Source organism: Chinchilla lanigera, unplaced genomic scaffold (genome assembly GCF_000276665.1).
Source record: "Chinchilla lanigera isolate Chin_1 unplaced genomic scaffold, ChiLan1.0 scaffold00006, whole genome shotgun sequence".
NCBI classification, from domain to species: Eukaryota; Metazoa; Chordata; class Mammalia; order Rodentia; family Chinchillidae; genus Chinchilla; species Chinchilla lanigera.
Window position 1 is genome coordinate 40860826 of NW_004955407.1, and position 19740 is coordinate 40880565.

Consider the following 19740-nt stretch of genomic DNA (forward strand, 5'->3'; position numbering starts at 1 on the left):
AGCGGTGGCAGCCGGCCTAAGGGCCGGCGCACAACAGCGCTCGCCGCCACATGGCTCCCCATGCGCTGGGGGCCCACCCTCTGGGAGCCAGCAGACAGGAAGCTAGCCAGCCAGAAGACTGGCGCTCCCCACCCGAGGCTCCCTGTGCGCCGGAAGCCCTCCTTCCGGGGAACGACGAGGCCGGGAGTGAGTCGCCAGTCCAAAGACCCAAAAAACCGGCGCTCCCCACCCGAGGCTCCCCGTGCGCTGGGGGCCCACCCTCTGGGAGCCACCAGGCAGGAAGCTAGCCAGCCAGAAGACTTTGAATTATTTCATTGAGATCCCTGAAAACACCACTGGGATGTTAATTAGGACAGCATTGAATGTGTACATTAGCTGAGAAAGAAACCAAGTGTTTACTATATCAAATCTTTTCCCCAAGAACGTGCTAAATTTCTTCATTTGTTTATGTCTCTTCATTTGTTTGATGTCATTTTCAATGTTTTATAATTTTCTTGAGAAAATCTTACACATAGACTTATTACCAGGCACCTCTTAGTTCTTACTTGTTACTGTCAGGGGCATTATTTTAAATTGCATTTTCTAGCGTGTGGTTTGGTGTACAGGCGTGCATTTTTTGCTAAGTCCTCTGTTATTAAACAGTTCTTAGAGTTTTGTGGATTTCCCATTGCATTCTCATATAGTCTGCAAATAATACATTTTCAGTCATTTGTAACCTGAGTTTTCTTATATTTGATGTGTCTTGTATATGATAACTTCTCCAACGGTGCTGAACGGAAGCAGTGACAATGGCCATTTTTGTCTACATCCACAGGAGTATTTCTCATGCTTCACTACCAGGTGTAATATACGGAGCAGACTTGTGGAAATTCCCTTGTTAACCTTGCAGTTAAGGACTCATGGTTTCCTCAAGTGTTGAGGATGTATGGAAAAAGAGTTTTACAGTTTATGCTAACGTTACCTGCTTCTCAAGCCAGCAATTCCCTCTTAGGTATCTACAGAGGAGAAGTTAATGCATACCTACCCAAGGCTGGACAGAAGGTTCCCAGTAGTGTTATTCAGAAAACAACTAAATCAACACATCATTTAATAATTACTTGAAACTATTTGTCATTTCCTGTAAAGTAAGAACAACCCAAAACCCGTCAAAGGAGAGTGTGTGAACAGCTCATTGGCTGCCCACTCAGCCGACCACTATAAGCAGTGTCCGTGTGCTGAGGCTCAGTAGCTGTAGGAGGAGCATATAAAGGACTTGTCATACGAAAGACTGTAAAAGGGAAATGCCAGAAACCTTTTAATTCATATCACAGTACTAAGTTCTTTAAAACCTTGCTTCTGATGCGTGTAAGTGTAAAAAATGTTTACTTTTGTATACTTAAATATTTCAGTCTTTTTTCTTTCAGGCTCTTAGGTTTGTTGTCACATTTTCAGTGGCTTTTCTCGCCGAAAGTAATTTTTGGTTATCTGAATACTTTTGTGTTTGATTTACCTTGCATAGAAGTCTAGATGACCCAAGATGACCGTCGCATGGTTCTTAGAGCATTTATCAATAATCCATCTTCTATTCACTAATTTAAAATCCTACAGTTATTATGTACCACAATCAGTAGATATTTGGGAGGCAGATGTTTGTTTCTGAGTTTGCTATTCTTTTTCACTGATCTGGCTTATCGTATTAGTTCCTTTTACTGTTTTTTTCCAAGCCTCTCTGCTTTGCTCTCTTGATGTTTCTTTTATGCACTCTTATTTTAAAATTTGGTGATTTAGAGTTGTTAATCACTTCAAACACACACAGCACTTGAGTGAACTTGTGCAGCGGCTCTTACTGATGACGGGTCTGTCTTGTTACGTAAGCTGACTTTTCTCTCACTGTGGACTACCTTGTTTTGCCCTTTGTTGTTCTGAGCTCATTTCAGTGGCCGTGCCTTTTTCGGGGAAGCACAGTGTGGCCTGGTGTCTTAGTTACTGTCCTGTCACTGGAACAAAATACCTGACACCCACAGTTTAAAGGAGGAGGGGAGTGTATGTGGCTCCTGGCTTCAGTAGATTCAGCCTGTGGTCACTTGGCTCCAGGGTAGAAATGGCCTGGCAGGAGGGCACAGCAGAAGGCAGCTTCTCACGGCATGGCAGCCAGGAAGCAGACAAGGGAAGAACTGGGCACAAAAACACCCCCTTCCAGGTCACTCCCCGGTGACCCACCACCTCTTCCCACCTCTAATAGCATATTCAGCGGTGAACTCATCCATGGACGACCCCAGTGCTGAATACAGTGCCCCATGAGCTAGTCACCATCGAAGCTGAGATGAGGGGGGCATTTTAGATCTAAACCATAACCTCGGCTTATCAAAAGTGTTACCATAGAGCAGTTTTGCATGTGTTTCTTCTGAGTGTCCTCAGAGTATGAGAACATCAGTGTATCTGGACCAAGCTGTGTGAATTCGTAGGCCAGCCATGCTTGAGAGGTAGGGCTGAGGGCTCCGTCTCTCAGGGGAGCTTCTTTCTTGCCCTGTTCCCCCCACTGCCAGACCTCAGGCAGAGCCAGCTTCCTTGTTAGAGTTTCCACGGCCTCTTCCACTGATGGGCCTGACTTCCGCAGGCATCATGGCTCGAGGACCCTTCTTGGTACTGCGGTCAAGCCTCACCCACACGCGCAGAGACACCAGCCCTAGAGACTCTGCTCAAGAAATGGCTCTTACTTCTAGGCCCAGCTGTGTGTTTAGAGACTGGAGTTGAGCTGGGCGTGGTGGCCTGTGCCTGAGCCCCAGCTGCTTGGGAGGCTGAGCCAGGAGAGTCGCTTGAGCTCAGGAGTGTGGGGCCAGCCGAGGCAACGTAGTGAGAACCCGTTTCTTAAGAACCTGTTGAGGATAGAGTTCAGTGAGAGAACACACGCTTAGCATGCATCGTGCCCTACACCCAAAACTAAATAAATAAAAACTGGGGGTTACATTTTATCCTCTGGTCTCTCTGTTAAAATGACAGGACATTAGCACATCCATCCAAACTGCTGGAGCCAAAGGGGGCTTCTCTCCTCTCTCAATGTCTTTTGCTTTGGTTTTATAATTATTTATATTTGTGGATGACTCTTAGCTTACAGGGTTGGACTTCTCTATGAGGGCTGGCTTTGGGAAATCTCCTTGCCTAGAAGCTCTTGGCAGCTTTCCCAGAACACATGGATGTGGTGGATATTTTGGAAAAGTTCCCCACGTGCTTCTCTGCTGCTGCCCTGTTCTTGCCCAGCTCTCTCTCGTCTCTACTGAGAACCCCACAGAGCCAGAGGTGGGGCTGTGTGAAGCCCGCCCTCCTGGGTCCTGGGGTCCACAGCCACCTTCTGCCACTTTGGGGCTGTCCGGGTAGTGTCACCTGTAGCTAGGAAAATAATCACATCAAGCCCACAACTCTCCGCCCCTTAATGTATCCAGAGCTTCTGAAATACCATCCCTTTTTATAGACTGAGACATTTAGCACCCGCGAGCGTATAGATTTCAGCTTGTACAACTCGAAACACTTCGCGGATTGGGCAGGCACCTCACTGTGAATTCTTCTTGCTGCGGGTTTGAAATGATCATCTGTTCCCTGCGCATGTTTAAAAATAGGAGAGTTAGCTGTTAGGGACAGAGTTTCGGAGATGGGCCTCTGCTTTCCACTTGGAACATAATCGAGACCCCAAGCTAGTAGGCCATGCAGCTGCCGATCCTCCTTTAAGGCAACTCTGGGGGCCTGGAAGTCAGTGGTCCCCCACAGCTGCCCGGGGTCTGGACCCCTACAACTCCAGAGCAAGACTGTCAGTCCTGAATAGTCAGTTTCTCAGGGCACTTCACTGTTACAGAGAAAAGGCCTGGCCAGTGTAATTTTGTACTTGCTGAAATGGTGCGTCTTCCCTAGATACTCATTATCGACCAGGTCCCGACCCTTCGGGACACAATGTAGAAAAAACCCATAATGAAAATTGTAACGCGAGACACTGATAATTACAAATACCAATACAGGAACAATGAGAGCTAGGACAACTCACCCCGGGTACTGTGCTGAATGCTGTCTATTAACTGGGTTATCTTTCCAGCAAGACTTACTCCTATGGGTGATTATGTTCCCATTTCATAGGCAAGGAAACTGAGGTTAAAGAAGTGAGTTAAGATCAGACAGGCTGAGCACAGTGATGCAGGCGGGCCTATAATCCCAGATACTCAGCAAGCTGAGGCAGGAAGATCTCAAATTCAAAGCCAGCCTGGGCTATAATAGTGAGATCTTGTCTCAAAAAGTTTTTAAATACATACATAAAAAGGGCTTGGGATACAGCTCAGTGATAAGTGTCCCTGGGTTCAATTCCTAGTATGAAAACCAGTCAGTCAGTAAATTAAATTGTAAAAGCTCACACAGCTTGCAGTTAAGAGAAGATTGCATGGCTCCTCACCAAGAGAGTTGGATTCTGAGACGTAAAAGTCTTGCCGGGAGATTCAGGCCCACCACCACACACAGTGGTCTCTCGTATGAGAACCCAGCAGAAAGGACTGATGCCTGCTTCGGGGCTGTAGACGAGGGAGCCTATGATGGATGCATAGAGCACCCTGGAGGTGCCCTCCAGGAGTCATTTAAATCCGCTTCCCTTTAATGCCAGGGAGCAAGTTCTCGAACGTGAGAATACCGCTGTCTCCAGCTTGTGTGTGCCGTCTGACAACCTTGAACGGGGGCGTTTTTCAGAGTCCTTCAAAGGAAGACACAGGCCACTTCTAACTGTGGAAGTAACAGCAAGTGTGTTGGAGAAGTTTGACTTCCTTGGGGCTCTTTCTGTTTTCATTATCCACGCAGCGTACGCCAGGGAAATGTGAACGAACTCAGGCATTCGGCTGGATCACTTCCCTGATGCTGGCGTGGCTGACGACGATCACGTTCTGTGCTTTCTTAACCTAAATGTGGTCATCCCCCACGTGTTCCTTGGCACGCTTTTGAAAGCATTATGAGCATGAGTGCGTATTAACGGAGTCGGTGGTGCACCGGTCAAATGCGAGCTCCCCACGCCGGCACCTCCCCAGCCTGTACATACCACTGTTCTACTTTTAGGGTGCTTTTTTTAGCTTGTCTGTCTGCGAGGGAACATGTGGTCCTCATCTCTGTGTCTGCCTCTGTTCACTTAACACGGTGTCCCCCACTTCCAAGCTTTCTGCAGGGAATGCTTGGCTTGCTTCTTAATGGCTGAATAATACTCCACGGTGTACGTGTTCCCCGTCTCCTTCGTCCGTCCGTCCGTCTGCGGCTGGCCCCTGGGCTGATTCCCATCCCAGCTCCTGTGTGAACAGAGCTGCAGTGAACAGGAACCATGGCATCTCTCTGCTGTGCTGATTTCATCTCCTTCGGATGTATGTTCAGAAGGAGGAGAGCTGCATCATATGGCAGGTCTATTTTTGACCACCTTATCCCTTGGATTTTTTTAAGCAGCCTTTGAGAGATGCTTGGGATAAAGTAAGCGGCACATTCTGGAAGGGCGCCATCTGATCAGTTTTTACAGATGCCTGCAGCCTTGCAACCATCACCACAAGCACAGTGGTCAGCACCTCTTCGGCTGTCCTCCCTGCTTTCTGATTACCTTTCCCTTGCTGGGACTTTGTAGAAATGGGACGTCCGTGTGTATTTCTTTTTATGTGGCTTCTTCCACTCAGCGCAGTTATTTTGAGATTCATCTTGTTGGATGTATCTGTAGTTCACCCAGTTCTAGTACCAAAAAGTGCTTCATTCTGTGGATGTGCTACAATTTATTTACTCCCTTTCACCTGCTGGTGAACTTTTGGGTTGTTTCCTGGTAGAAGTGGGTTTTTTTTCTTTTCACTGTCGTAAGTAAAGCTGCTGTGAACATCGCAGATGCTTCCCAACCACTGGACATGCCGATAAACCCATCGTGAGTTGCAGATACTCCAGTCCACTCCAGGGAAAAGGCACCGGGCATGTAGCATAGCAGCATGGCACACAGTGAGGGTCCAGTGTGCCCGCATCTGCCTACCAGCCTGAGTCGGGAAAACTGCCCGTCAAATCCTTGTCAGTCAGGGGCCATCTGTCCTGTTTGAAGAAGCCTTAGGTGTGTATTTCTGTTTCTCTTGGATCCGTACCCAGGAGGGGATGGCTGGTCCTAAGATGAGAGGGCATTTCGCTTCGATACGGTTGATTCTTTTATTTTAATAAGTATTCAGCAGTATCTTATTAAGGTTTTAATTTGCATTTCTCTAATGACTAATAATCTTGAACATATTTTCATGAGCTTACTTAAAATTCATATACCTTTTTTAGAAGAATATATTTTCAAATTTTCTTATGGATTCCCATATTGGGTTCTTTTTTTTCTCATCATTGAGTTTTCAGAGTTCTTCAGATACGGAGGATACAAGTCCTGTGTCAGAACGTGACTTGCGAGTATTTTCTCCCACTCTTCGCAGTCTCTTGATATTGTTTTTGAAAGAGAAAGTTGTAAAGTGGATGAAATGAATTTTATTAGGTTTTTTTTTCCTTTCTGGTGATATGACCCTGAAATCTTTTTGCCTATCCAAGAACACAAAGACTTCTTCCTGTGCTTTTTCCTGGAGGTTTTATAGTTTTAGAGATGTGTTGTTTGATGTCCAGATATCGAAGAGGTTTCCTGATAGCCTTCTGTTATTGACCCTGATTGAGTTTTCCAATGGGTAGAGCATTTAGTTCCTATGAATTAAATCCTTTTAAATTCATTAAATTTGCTCTAGGACCCAGAGAATAATCGGCCAGGTAAGTGCTTTGTGTGCTCTTGAGAACGGATGTGTTCTGCTGAGGCAGCCAGAGAACCAACGCAGGTGAGAAGGTGTTGTTCAAATGTTCCCTATCACAACTCACGGCTGCTTGCTCTATTACTGAGAAAGGGGTGCTGTCCTTTCTGAACGTATTTGTGGATTTATCCATGTCTTTTTGGCTTCATTGTTCTTGTTCAGTGAATTTTGAAACTGCTATTTGGTCTAAAGATGTTTAGGGTTATTGTGTTCTATTTACGAATGGGATCTTCTTTCAGTATGTTGTTACGGTATTGCTGTGGTTTTGAGCGGAAATGCCCCCAGACGTCTGATGTGTTTGGAAGGTGATTGCATCTCGAGGGACCTGAGGTCATCAGTGGATTCATCTGTCAGGAGGTGGGGCCTGGTTGGAGGCATCACTGGGGTTGTGCCATAAAGAGGGGCGCAGCTCCCTCCAGGGTCCTCCTTTCTCTCTCTGTTTGCTGCCTCGGGTTGAATAGCTTTCCATCACAATGCCCTTCCCCTGGGCCCCTTCTACCTTGGAGTCAGCTGACCATGGCCTGAAACCATGGGCCAAAATAAACCTGTCTTTCTGAAGTTGTCGTTGTTGGGTATTACAGTATGTAATCCTTCTCCACCTTTTTAATACATTTGCATCTACACTGAGATTGGGTTTCTTGGAGGCAGCATGCGGTTGGGTCTTTTTATCTAATTTGACAATCTCTGCTTGTTAATTAGGGCAGTTAGGCCAGAGATTGGCAGACAATAGCCTATAGGCCAAATCTGGTATGTGGCTTGTGTTTATATGACCTATGAACTGAAGCAGTTTTTATATTTTTAAAGAGGTGGAGGGAAATGAAAATAAGGACGTAACACAAAGCCTAACATAATTGCTAACATAATTACTATCTGGCTCATTGCAGGAAAAGTTTGCCAGCCCTTCTTTTAGATTTCATATGTTGAATGTGATGCTTGATATGGTTCTATTTAAGTCAAGCTTCTTACTGCAGGTTCAGCACCCCTGTATCACAAATGTTTGGAATCAGAAGAATTTCGGATTTTGGGTGTTTTCAGGTTTTGGGATATCTCTGTACACATAATGGACTATCTTAGCGTGGAGCCCAAATCTAAACATGAAATTCATTTGTGTTTCATGTACACCTACTCACATGGCCTGAAGATAATTTTACGTGATGTTTTTAACGCACCTGCATTTCGACTGCCACCCATCAAATGCGGTCAACTGTGGGATTTTCCGCTTGTGGCATTGTGTTGGATTTTGCAGGATTATAGATTTGAGGGTTTTCTGGTGAGGGGTGTTCAACCTGTATTCATTTTCTTTCTGTCTTATTAGGTTCCTTGCTCCTTTTCTTCTTTCACTACCTTTTTTTGGGTTGAGATCTTTCTTTTTTCCATCTGTTTATGTACAGTCTCTCTCTCTCTCTCTCTCTCTCTCTCTCTCTCTCTCTCTCTCTATCTATCTATCTATCTCTGTCTCTCTATCTCTGTCTCTCTATTGCTATCTCTCTCTGTCTCTCTCTCTCGCTCTCCCTCTCCCTCCCTCCCTCCCCTTGACTAGAGTGTTAGTTATAACTCTTGTAGTAGCTGCTTGAGTGTTCATAATATAATAACCACACTGGCCGAGAACTGAATCAGATTTCTCCATATGTCAGCATTGAATCTAACCATTAAATTTGATTGGGTTCTCATCTAACTCAGTTTGCAACAAGAATCATAGAAAGAATCAAGTTTGTGGGCAGAAGTACACTTTTAACCTCTCACAGTGGGCCACTTTCTATAATCTATGAGCCTTGCAATGGTATACTTCTACTTTTCCTTTTCTGCTTTATACCATTATTGTCATGCATATGTTATATACCACCCAATACCTTGTCATTGTTTCTGTTTTAATAGCTCAATTATCTTTTTACATATATGAAATTAAAAATAAAGGTCTCATAACTGGCTATACAGTTACATTTCTGTGTCATTATTCCTTTGTGTAGACCCAGGTTCTTTTGGGGTATCTTCTTCTGTTGTTCAAAGGACTTTCTTAAACTGCAGATCTGTTTGACATGAGCTCTCAGCTGTGTACATATGAAAATATCCTTTTATCATCTTCATTTTTAAAAGATACCTTTTAAAGAGTTCTAGGTTGATAGGGTTTTTTTTTCCTCACCCTCTACCTTCAAAGCTGTCACTCCATTGTTTCTAGCTTGGGTTGCTTCTGACATGAAATCTTCTGTGATACTTATTCCTCTTCCTTTGCAAATATTATATTTTTCTTTCTCCTTCAGCTTCTCAGGTTTTCTACTTACTACTGATCTTGAGCAGTCCACTGGAGTACTCTAATCGGTATTTCTTAATCTTTGGATTAATCTCTTGACTCTGTACATTTATAGTTTCCATCAGATTTGGAATACTATGGTTATTATATCTTCAAGTGTCTTCTCTCACCCCTTCCTCTCCTTTGAGTCCTGAGATGACATGATGTCAGCTTAGAATTGTCCCCATATACTGATTGTCCCCATATACCAAAACCATTTGGTTTTCAGTGTTCTCTGTATCATTTTGAATGGTCCCCACCGTGCTGTCTCTAAGTTGATTAGTCTTTTTCCACAGTGTGTACTGTGCTATCAATACCAAAAGTGTGCTTTGCATCTTCTGTGTTGCAACTAGAGGCTTGATTTAGGTCTTTTAATATCGTTTATGGCTTTAACATGTTTAATATTTCCTGCAGCCACCTGAGTAGAATACAGGGATGGTAATGGCTCTAATATCCTGTCTGCTAACACTATCAGCTCTGTCCTTTCCTGTTAAATTTTACTGGATTGATTCTTCTCATTATGGATGGTGTTGCCCTGCTGCTTTGTGGGAATTATAAATTGTGCTTTCCTGCTTCTTTGCAACTTGGTGAGGTGGACTGAATGATTATGGCCCTACAATATTCATGTGTTGGAATCTAATCCTTATTAACATGGGATTTGGAGATAAGCCTGTGTTAGGCAGCTTTCTGGTGCTGCAACAAAATCCCTGAGAAGAATCAACTTAAAGGAAGAAAGATTCATTTTGGCATATGGTATCAGCGGTTCAGTCCATGGTCAGCAGGAATGAGGCAGAAACACCATGCAGAAGGCATGGCAGAGGAGAGCCACTCGCCTCATGGCAGGCAGAAAGGCAGAGGATGGGAGGGTGGGAGAGGGAGGTTTTGGAAAAGGGCGGAGGAGGAAGAGAAGTGAACCTGTAGTGGTGGTCTTCCTCTTTTTTCCACCCTGCCCCTACCTCATTAGACTGTGCCACCCACATTCAGGGCAGGCAAGGCTGCTCAGCCCCTCTGCCTCAGGTTGCAGTCATCCCTGGAAACACCCTTGCAGACTCACATGCCTGCCTGTGCACCTTACTAGTTTCCTAGGTGTTTTTTTAGTGTGACCAAGGTGATAATCATGATCTCCTTTGGGAATGAGATTAGCGCCCCAGAGAGGTCCCTCGCCTTTCCGCCCTGGGAGAACACTGCAAGAAACCAGCTGTTTGTGAAGCAGAAAGCCCTTACCAGGCACAGAATTAGCCATGACCTTGGTCTTGGCCTCCCTGGTTGGGAGGACCATGAGACATGGTGCCCGCTGCCTGGAAGGCTCCCAAGTCACTCTGTGAGACACTGTGACTTTTCCCCTGCTGATTGCAGAATATTTTTTTAATATTCTAGATATTTGTTCTAGGTTGCAATTAAGCTACTTAGAAAAGGGTTGTGCTTTTTTATCTTGCTTTTGCGCTTTCTCAGGGAGAGTTAGACCGGCATCTTAGAATTCTTCCCATTGCAAAGGAAAGATCTCTGCGTGGAGCCTGTATACGTCTGCTGTTTTTGCCTTCACTCATAGGAACAGAGCAAACAGGAACCAGCCGGGAGCGCACTCTTCCCAGCCCTGCGTGGGCTCCAGCCCCTGTCCCAGCAAACCCTTGCTCTGGCTTTCAGCATTCTGGTGCCATTGTCATGGCCGGAATTGTTGTTAAGCGGTATCTGGGGGCATTGTTTCCGGGACCCCAACAGATAGCAAAATCCAGGGCTGCTCGGCCCCTTGTATAAAATGCAGGAGTATTTACATAGGATCTGTGCATGTCTTTCCTGTGCTGCACATTATTTCTACATTGCTTATAGCCCCTGAAGCAGCACGAGTGCTGTGGAAGTAATCACCGTACTTCACTGTCGGTGGAAGGAGGAGCGGGACCGCGTGCACCTGTTCAGGCCAGGCTCCCTTCTTCCCGAGCGTCTCCCACCTGTGGTTGGCTGGACCTGGGGTTGTGGGGCCAATGGGCAAGGAGGCCAGCTGCACACAGCCAGAGACCGGGGACCCGAGGCTCCCAGAGTCTCCCTGGGCACAGCCGTCTCCTCGGCATGACTGCTGTGCAAGCTCTCGGGACCACGACTGTCCTGGTCTCCACCTGTCCCCTCAGCGGACGGCAGCCCCTGCCTGTGTCACCACCTGGGAACTCAAGGTGGTGTAGTGGGGTGCCCCAGGCCCTCCTCACTTGTCCCCATCCCTTTCCATGTATTTGGTCCCCCGGGCTCTGGTTATTCCAACTGGGAGGGTGAATCCGGACCCTCCGAATCCCTCTTGCCTGAGGCGGAAGTGGTATTCAGGATCTTCGTGCTGTTCTGCACTGGGGCGTCTTGTGTCTTTCCACAAAGCCCCTTTCCTTGTCAGCATTTTACTGGCAAAAGCACTTCCATTTATAAAGGAAAGGAAAAAGATCAAAGACCACAGTGCAAAGACTTCTGCAACCTGAGAAAGTTTTAGCCACATAAAGGGTTCTTACAAATCACTCAGAAAGACGCGCATCATCATACAAACATAAGTGGCCGATAAAGCTCCTCCGGCTGTGCCCCTCGCAAGCAAAGAATCGTAAATGTGCACAGTCAGGTGGGGGACGCACCCTGTGCCTCCAGTGCTGGTGAGGTGTGGGGAGCGGGCATTGCCACGCCGAGCTGTGGGCACGGTGCCACCTCAGTCTTCCCAATGGGGGCTGGGTTGGCAGGGGTCAGGAACTTGAAAGCAAAGCAAGATGTCAAGAATAGGAGCAAAGGGGCTGGGGATTTAGCTCAGCGGCACAGCACCTGCCTGGCAAGCGCGAGGTTGTGAGTTCGATTCCCGGTACCAGAAAAAAAAAGAATAGGAGCAAAGATTTGGGCCCAAGCGCTGTCTTCCACTGGGAGACCCCACTTCGGCAGCAAATGGGAGATGGGTAACACGCCAGATCCCGCCCTGGTAGGGCTTTGTGGGTTCATCCTCAGAACGCCTCACTTAAACAATATGAGTCTTATCCTGGGAAAGTGAACTTAGCTGACAAAACAGCAGCTTCTACTAGTTCCATCTTTGCTTCTAAAAGCTGAAGCGTGGAAAAAGGAAGATACGCATATTGATTACTTCTGAGTGATGAATTCATGAGTATGCTTTTATTCCTCTGTATTTCCGCTGTCTTATCATAAATATGTATGGCCTTTGCAGTAAGGAGCAGGACTGCTTTGCATCATTTAAGATGTGGGTTAGCCACCTGCCTGTTCGTGCCGTAGGCTAGAGGCCGACATCCTTCCCCACTGAAGAGCCAGATGTATGTTTGTGTGTGTGTATGTTTGTATGTGTGCGTGTGTGTGTTTGTGTATATATGTATGTGTGTGTGTACGCATACCACACACCCCATGGTGTTGTGTGTTTCCGCTGCAGCACCTGCTGTGCTCCTGTCCGTTGCTCGCTCTCACCAAGTCCTTAGAAAAACATGTGCAGTAGAATCCCCCATCGCCAGAAAGTGTGTCCTCTTTGCAGCTGAACCAAGTCTGTTTCCTCCACTTTTTTTTCCCAGTACTGGGGATTAAGCCCAGGGCCTTTGCACTGAACTATATCCCTAGGGTTTCGCTAAGCTGCCCAGGTTGTGTTTGAACTTGCAGTCCTCCTGCCTCAGCCTCCAAGAGTGCTGGTGTTGCAGGTGGGCACCTCTGCTTCTGCCATGTCCCCCACATTTTAAAACCATTGTTTTAAGGCCACGTGTCCATTGTTCTTTTGACTTTTCCTTTGGTCAACCAAAAAAGTTCACGTTTGACAGGATTTAGGGTTCCAGTGTTTCTGTTCAGAGAAAAATGAAATGAGTGGTGTCATCTCCTCCACCTAATGACGTCATTTCTGCGGGTCACGTGAGGAAGGTGAATGCGAAGCCCGATTCTCTCTTCCAAGGAGAGCTGGAGCTGCCGCCCTCCAGAAAGGGCTGGTGCGCCTGAAATCCGGATCTTCCCCAAACCTGCTTTAAGAAGCCCTCCCCCCTTGCTTTTCCTCCGTATCCCTTAGCAGAGGTTGCCAGGTGACGTCAGCGGGGTTTCCCGTTGCTTTTCCTCCGTATCCCTTAGCAGAGGTTGCCAGGTGACGTCAGCGGGGTTTCCCGTTGCTTTTCCTCCGTATCCCTTAGCAGAGGTTGCCAGGTGACGTGAGCGGAGTTTCCCTCCTCAAGCTGGACGTTGCACCTGTGACCGCAGGTCTGGGGCCCTACAGATCGGGTGGGTGTGACATAGGACAAAAGTAGCCAAAGGGGGGTCTCCGGGGCAGGTCTGATCCGGTGCCCTGGGTGTTGACCCAGCACTTGGGAGGCTGAGGCAGGAGAATTACAACTTCAAACCCAGCCCAGGCAACTGAACGGCATCGTGGAGAGTCCTGTCTCAGAATGGAAGTAAAAGGGCTGGGGTGCAACTCAGAGCGAAGACCCCGAGTTCTGTCCCCACGCCACACTAAGTAAAGTTCGGGGGGTTGGCAGGCTGCCGGAGAACCCGCCGTCCTTTCCCAGGACTGGCACCGCCCTAGGCTCTCAGGAAGCGCCCTGCAACACACGGTGCCCAGCTCTCCCCGGGCTGTCGGGGCCCCGCCCGCCTCACAGCCCCGGCCCCCGCTTTGTCTCCGCAGAGCTCGCAGGCGTCCCCGTGTCCGAGGTGTCCGGGCCCTTCTCCACCGACGGCATCGCCAGCAACTGCGTCCCCTCGCCCGCCCTGAACGAGCCGGTGCTGTGGATCGTGTCCTACGCGCTCATGAGCTCGTGCGGGCTCATCCTGCTGGTCCTCCTCGTCCTGCTGCTGCTCCCCTTCCGGTGCCGCCGCGCGCCCCGCGACCCCGAGGTGGTCAACGACGAGTCCTCGCTGGTCAGGCATCGCTGGAAATGACGCGAGCGCGGGGGTCGGACCCCGGCGACCCGGACCCCGGCGCCCCCGACTGCGGGGCGGCAGGCGGGGCAGGTTCTCCCTCCGTGCGCGCGGTTCTGCGCCCAGGCGCCTCCGCGTGCCCGGTAGCTCCGTTAGTCTTGATTTTAAGCTTCCACTTTTTCTTTCCTACTTCCGAGGAAAAAAATGAGCATAATAATAATAAAAGAAAAACGCCTTATTCTAAACCAAAACAGAGTGAATTGGGCTTCGGGCTCATGGCACGGGTGATGCCAGGCTTTCTGGACGTGCCACCCGAAACAGGCGGTAGCACTCTGCGGCTGGTCACGCTTGGAGCCCCGCGTGGTGTGGTTTCTAACCCGCTTCGCTGACAGGAAGCTTTTGTATTAACCACGTTTCAGGGCGACCTGTGCCAGGCCTGGCCCTGGCATAGAAGGCTTGGCACAGTGGCAGAGAAATGAGTCTGGAGGCGCCGTGGTGGAGCCGCCTTGCTCTCCCCCAGCCTCTCGGGGGTCCCTGGCCTCGGCTGGGGCGGCCCCTGGAGGAGACACCAGCCCACCTGCGCCAGCCTGTCCCGCAGACAGAAGGCTGTGCCCGCCGAGCGGTGTGGGGTGACAGGCGATTGCCCAGCAGGGATGCTCCTGGGACGTGGTCCTTATAAAAGTGAAAGCACCACCTCTCTGTGGCGTTGCCAGGGGCCCTGGGCACGGTGGGGTGCGGGCAGCCTGATGCCGCAAGATCCCTCCCCCGGCGCAACCTCGCTGGTGCGACCACACTGGTTTTCTCTTGCTCTAGATTAAGTAGCGCTTCGATGAGGATCACAAAGTCTGTTACTAGTGCCGTTCCTCTCCAAATCTTCCCTGGAGGTGGCTTAGTTATTACCCTCGGCACAGAGAAACGGCCGGTTGCCCCGGCTTGTCACTGGTTGTCAGGAAGGAAGCTCCAAGGTGTGGCATTGTTCCCGCGTTTCCTCTGCACCCACCCAGGCTCACGGGTGCCATCTGAATCATTCAGTGAACGCCGTGAGCGCTGACTTCTTCCCTTCGAGGCGCTCAGCTTTGGAGACAGGGTTCAGTAAGGTCCCTGTGTGGGGGACACAGCACCTGCTAGCATTTATTTGAGGGCTTTGCCAGAGGAAGGTGGTGCCTTGAACTCTAACCAGCCTCATGCAGTCCCCCAAGGCGGTGCCCCCAGTTTGCTGCGAGAAATCTGAGGCCCTGGATAGCAGGGGGGAGTGAGGCTGTGCCGCCCGGCGGTGCTGGCGCGTCAGGCTCACGGCGCTGCCCTCGGAATCCCGACGCCAGCGAGACCCGTTCCAGGCAGGGGAGTTGGATGATGTCTGACACGCCGCTCTGTATTCCATATCACAGTTCTCTACCTTTACATCTCCGATGCCCCTGGATGTGACAGTGGAGTGGGACACTTACATTGCAGAAATGTCCCTTAGCAACAAGAGTGAATTGGTTGAACTGGGGACATTTTCCCGGTGTGCTTTGCCGCTGAAGATTAGACTTGGAGGCAGGCGTGCGATGCAGACGCCCAGCCTGCTGGAGCTGTGCCGGCACGTCCTTTGCTTAGCAGACTCCAGGGCAGAACCCAGGGCAGTTGACTCTGAGTGGAAAAGGGAGTGGCGACCCTCGGAGGGAGTGGTTTCCCCTCGCAGCTCACCCTGGAAAATGCTAGAAGACAGATGTCTCTGGAAGCGTCAGCTCTGTGGTGGGAAACACGTTTTGAGGTGGGCAGTCTTCCCTTAAATCAGACGACGCTTTTCCTTCCTGATAACTTACGTAGAAGTCAGCAATGAAACCCGGCCTTCAGTAGCTGAAACCAGTGATAAAAACATCAAGAAATGAGCCCGGGATTGATGATTTTCTCCCATGGGGTTTAAAGAAGCACGCGTGACAGACACCAGAGCTACTGGTGTAGAGGAAGCAGATGCGCCGCGTGTGGCACGGAGACCCGTCCTTCTGGGCCGTCCCGTGCCCGAACGTTCGGAAGGACTTTGCCTGACCCGTCCTGAAACACAGGTTTTGGCTGGAGATGAAGTTGAAGTCCGTAACTGATCAGAATCCACGAGGAATTCACAGCAGGATGGCATTAAGCACCCCTCAGAGCTCAGGGTGATAGATTTTGAAAGGCCGTTGTGATTTAGGCTTCCATTCTCTTGTGTGAGAGATGAAGAGGGATTATCTTATTCCTTAATTAAAAATGGGGATTTGTGAAATTCCTCTCACCGCTTCCCCACTCGGTGGAACAGGCTCACATGGCTCCGTCCCAAGTTCTGGCGCCTTGCCACGCCGTGTCCCTGGGAATAAATCTCTGCCCAGCAGTCGCCAAGAATAATTGAGTTCTGCAGACTTATCCTTATTAGTGGAATCCCGTGTGTTTTTTCCCTTGCACAGACTTATTAGAATTGATTAGAGAACCGTTCAGAGGTAACACTGCCACTAGAATATTTTCAAGGAAAAAACAAACACAATCAAATGTAAAGCAGTGGGGCTTGCCAAGAAAGATGCTACATTTTTAGTGCCAGGAAAACTCCACATAACAGAAATTATTTTGTACATCTCTCTTGGACTTCAAGGGTTTTAGATTTCAATGTAAAGCGGTTTACAAATTAAACAACAACCCAGAAAAATACACTTGGAGAGTTGGAGAGAGGAAAGTAAAACTGCAGTGAAAAGCATGCTAGCGGAATAAGCAGGATTGACTCCTCGGACAGCACACTTTGATTCCAAGCATCCACAGATTTTTTTTTGCCCTTAAGGTTGCTGAATCTGGTGGAGATTGAATGGATTTCACAGCGCCGCAAGCCTCAAATTTCAAAATACTCAGAACCATACACAGAGGACGGCACGACAGCACGGGGTGACACCCAAGCCAGCCGAGGGCTGGTGCCTTCCAGAGAGTGAAGGACTGTGGGAACTTGGTAAATCCCGGGGTCTGGGAAGGGAGCCGAAAGGACCAGGAGGGAGCTTGCTGCCCGCAGTCTGCAGTCATCAGCACGGCCTGGATGCCCCAGACATCCCCAGGACACTGGGCAACTCTTCCTACCAAGTGCGTAGCACACCCTATTCCTCAAGGACTTCCCCAAGGGACCATTGATCAAAGAAGAAGTGCGAGGCAAGGGGAAGCTCGCTTCGCAGCATATTTAGGGCATGGCTGTTGTCATAAATCTAGAGGCACAGGACTCCTGGAGCAGGACACGTGCCCGAGTGTGGATTCAGGCTGTGGCCTGGAAGTTCGTAGGGCGAAAGATGGCGGCCCGAGAGGTGTCCCCCAGTTCCCTTTGGGGTCTAAGCATCCAGGAAGGGGGCAGTCCCTGCTCTCAGCCTTTCCACCCTCCTCTCAGGGAGGCCCCTGCGTGCACCCGAGGCCTGCCCAGGGTCAGTGTGGAGCCCAGGAGTCTGCACTGCAGTGAGCCCTTGGATTGGGCCAGCGCTCTGGGCCAGTCAGTCGGCCAGGGTCCCTGGGAGTGGGTGAAGGCCTCTGCCACGGTGCGGGAGGTGGACGCAGAGCAAAGGCGAGGCCCCTGTGACGCTGTGTGTCCCGGGGCGGGTCATCCAGTGACCTGGGTTCCTCACGGGTGTGCTGAGAAGTCACCGTACCCCCAGTAATGGCAGTGGCTTCTCCGCTCCGGCCGGCTTCCCTGGGGTCTCTTGTGATCAGATGTGACACCGGATACCCAGGCCCTCTCGGATGTGCTACTCTGGCTTGCACAGTGCCTGTGCTTGTAAAGAGGACACAGGAGGCAGCCCCTGGCGACAGACACAGGTCTCAGCTCCGGAAACCACAGCGGCAGAAGAGGGAGACTTCCCCGTACAGACGGAGCAGGATTTGAACAACATCAGCTGGGAAAAGTACAGTGCCACGCACGGTGCCTGCGGCTGGCAGCCGGACCATAGGCGGTGTGATCCCAAAGTATGGCGAATGTTTAAAAGTCTTTACGTTTATGATAGTAAAAGATGCATTGTCATTAAGTCCCCGCAAAATCCTCCCCCTCGCTTCCCACACACGCGTCCCCCCGGCCTGGCCACTTCCCGCAGCAGCTCTGGAGGCCTCTTCCTGAGGGTCTTTAGCTGCACTGTCACAGCTGCCTCAGTGTCCTGAATCGATTCAAAGCGTTTCCCGTCCACGGTCATTTCATCTTTGGAGAACAGGCAGAAGCTGCACGGTGCCAGGTATCATCAATAAGGCGGAGGAGGACGGAGCGTCGTGTTTTTATGAGCTGCCTTTCCGCTGGGTGGTGCTCAGCAGCAGTCACTGTATTTTTGATCACACCTCCCAAACACACTCAGGGAAGAGGACTCCAGAGCTGCTGCAGAAAGTGGCCGGGACAGTGGGGAAAGTATGTTTGGACGGAGGGGGGAGATGAACAAATCAAGTAGGGATCTATTAATCTATATAAAAATCACACAAAATAAAATTTCTGAACAATTCTTTATGCACTCTCGTGGTTTTTGTTGGTCCAGGTGTAAGACTGGGATCTGGAGTTTTTTCTTTCTGCTTTCTAGATTGTGGGTGTGACATCTCATAGCGGTGACCCCGTGCTAGGAAGACCACAGAGGGTTTGCTAATCAAACGCTGCCTTGCTGTTACCTACAGTGCCGAATTTCCTATTGTTTCTGTTAATTTGCACTGTTAAGTATTCTGGAAGTTTAAATGCCTGTGGAGGTGCCGGCTCTGATGGAAAAGCTTCGAGCCAGACGCTGAATTCGTCAAAGATACCAGAAGCACTGCTTTGCAAAATGTATTTTGTGTCTATCTCGGGTTTACATCCTTGACTATATGATCCTTAAGTGTAACTTGTTTTTCTGAAAAAGCTTAAAACTATTTTATATTTTCCTTTTGGGAGTCATCTCTATTTCCAAGACCCTGAAGTGGCATTAGTTAAAATTGTGATCAGAGGGAGACACGGTACAGAAGTGTCCAGTCCATTGTAGAAGCGGCTCTGTAGCCATGGATGTGTATCCTAACAATCGTGCCCTTCAGAACTGGAGTTTTCTAAAATAATCTTATTTTTATACTTGTATGTTCCACTGATTTCAGATGTCTACCATGGGGAAGGACATAAACCATGTGGGATTATTTGAATAAATAATACTTCTCACTTGTTGGGCTTGGAACTTTCTTTGAAACACGTCTCGAGTCACACCTTAGAAGTTGCTCCCGGTGATGCATGCTGGACTGTTATTTCCACGGCATCCAGGGAGGTCCTGGGAGATACCAGACAGAAGTATGTGGAGCAGGGCTCAGGTCCAGCGATCAAGACACATAACACCCTGGAAAGAATAAAGACCTTTAGAGACTACAAACTGCACAGCGGAAACCACCTGTGGAAACAAAACTGAAAATCTGGATGTGGTGGCACATGCCTGTAATCCCAGCTCTCTGGAAGGCTGAGGCAGGAAGGTCCCCAGCTTCAAGCCCAGCTAGTGAGACCTTATCTCAAAAAATATTTTAAAATACATTGAAAAGGCACAGTGAGCTGGTCTGAAGGACTGGGTAGGACAGTCCAGCCCCATCTTGGGGACTGACAGGACAGGGCTGGGAGTGGCTGCCTGCCTGTAGTCCTAGGAACCCTATGGGGAGGATGTTTCTCCATTACCAAGGAGACCAGCTCAGGGACCTAAGCGGAAGAACAGCTGGAAAGGTGTGCATGCTGGGCTTGGAGCCGGCTCTGAGCTCTCTCTTCTTACCCCAAACTTGCCCTTCTGCGTCCAGAGCCTGGCGTGCGGTGCACGTGGTGAGGACCCAGCCAGGCCACTCATTCTCTGCAGAGGGCACTGCCTGGGTGGGCAGAGCACT

At 49.2% G+C, this 19740-nt stretch overlaps 1 protein-coding gene across 1 annotated transcript in view; it reads left to right on the top strand.

Moving 5' to 3' along the window:
* The window catches only part of Bace2 (beta-site APP-cleaving enzyme 2), a gene marked incomplete in the record, with an annotated part of 87784 nt that extends 68737 nt beyond the window's left edge, over positions 1-19047 (top strand). The window contains 1 exon segment of the mRNA XM_013505275.1: positions 13682-19047. Within this exon segment, the coding sequence (XP_013360729.1) occupies positions 13682-13935 (254 nt within the window).
* Positions 19048-19740: the final 693 nt, after the last annotated feature.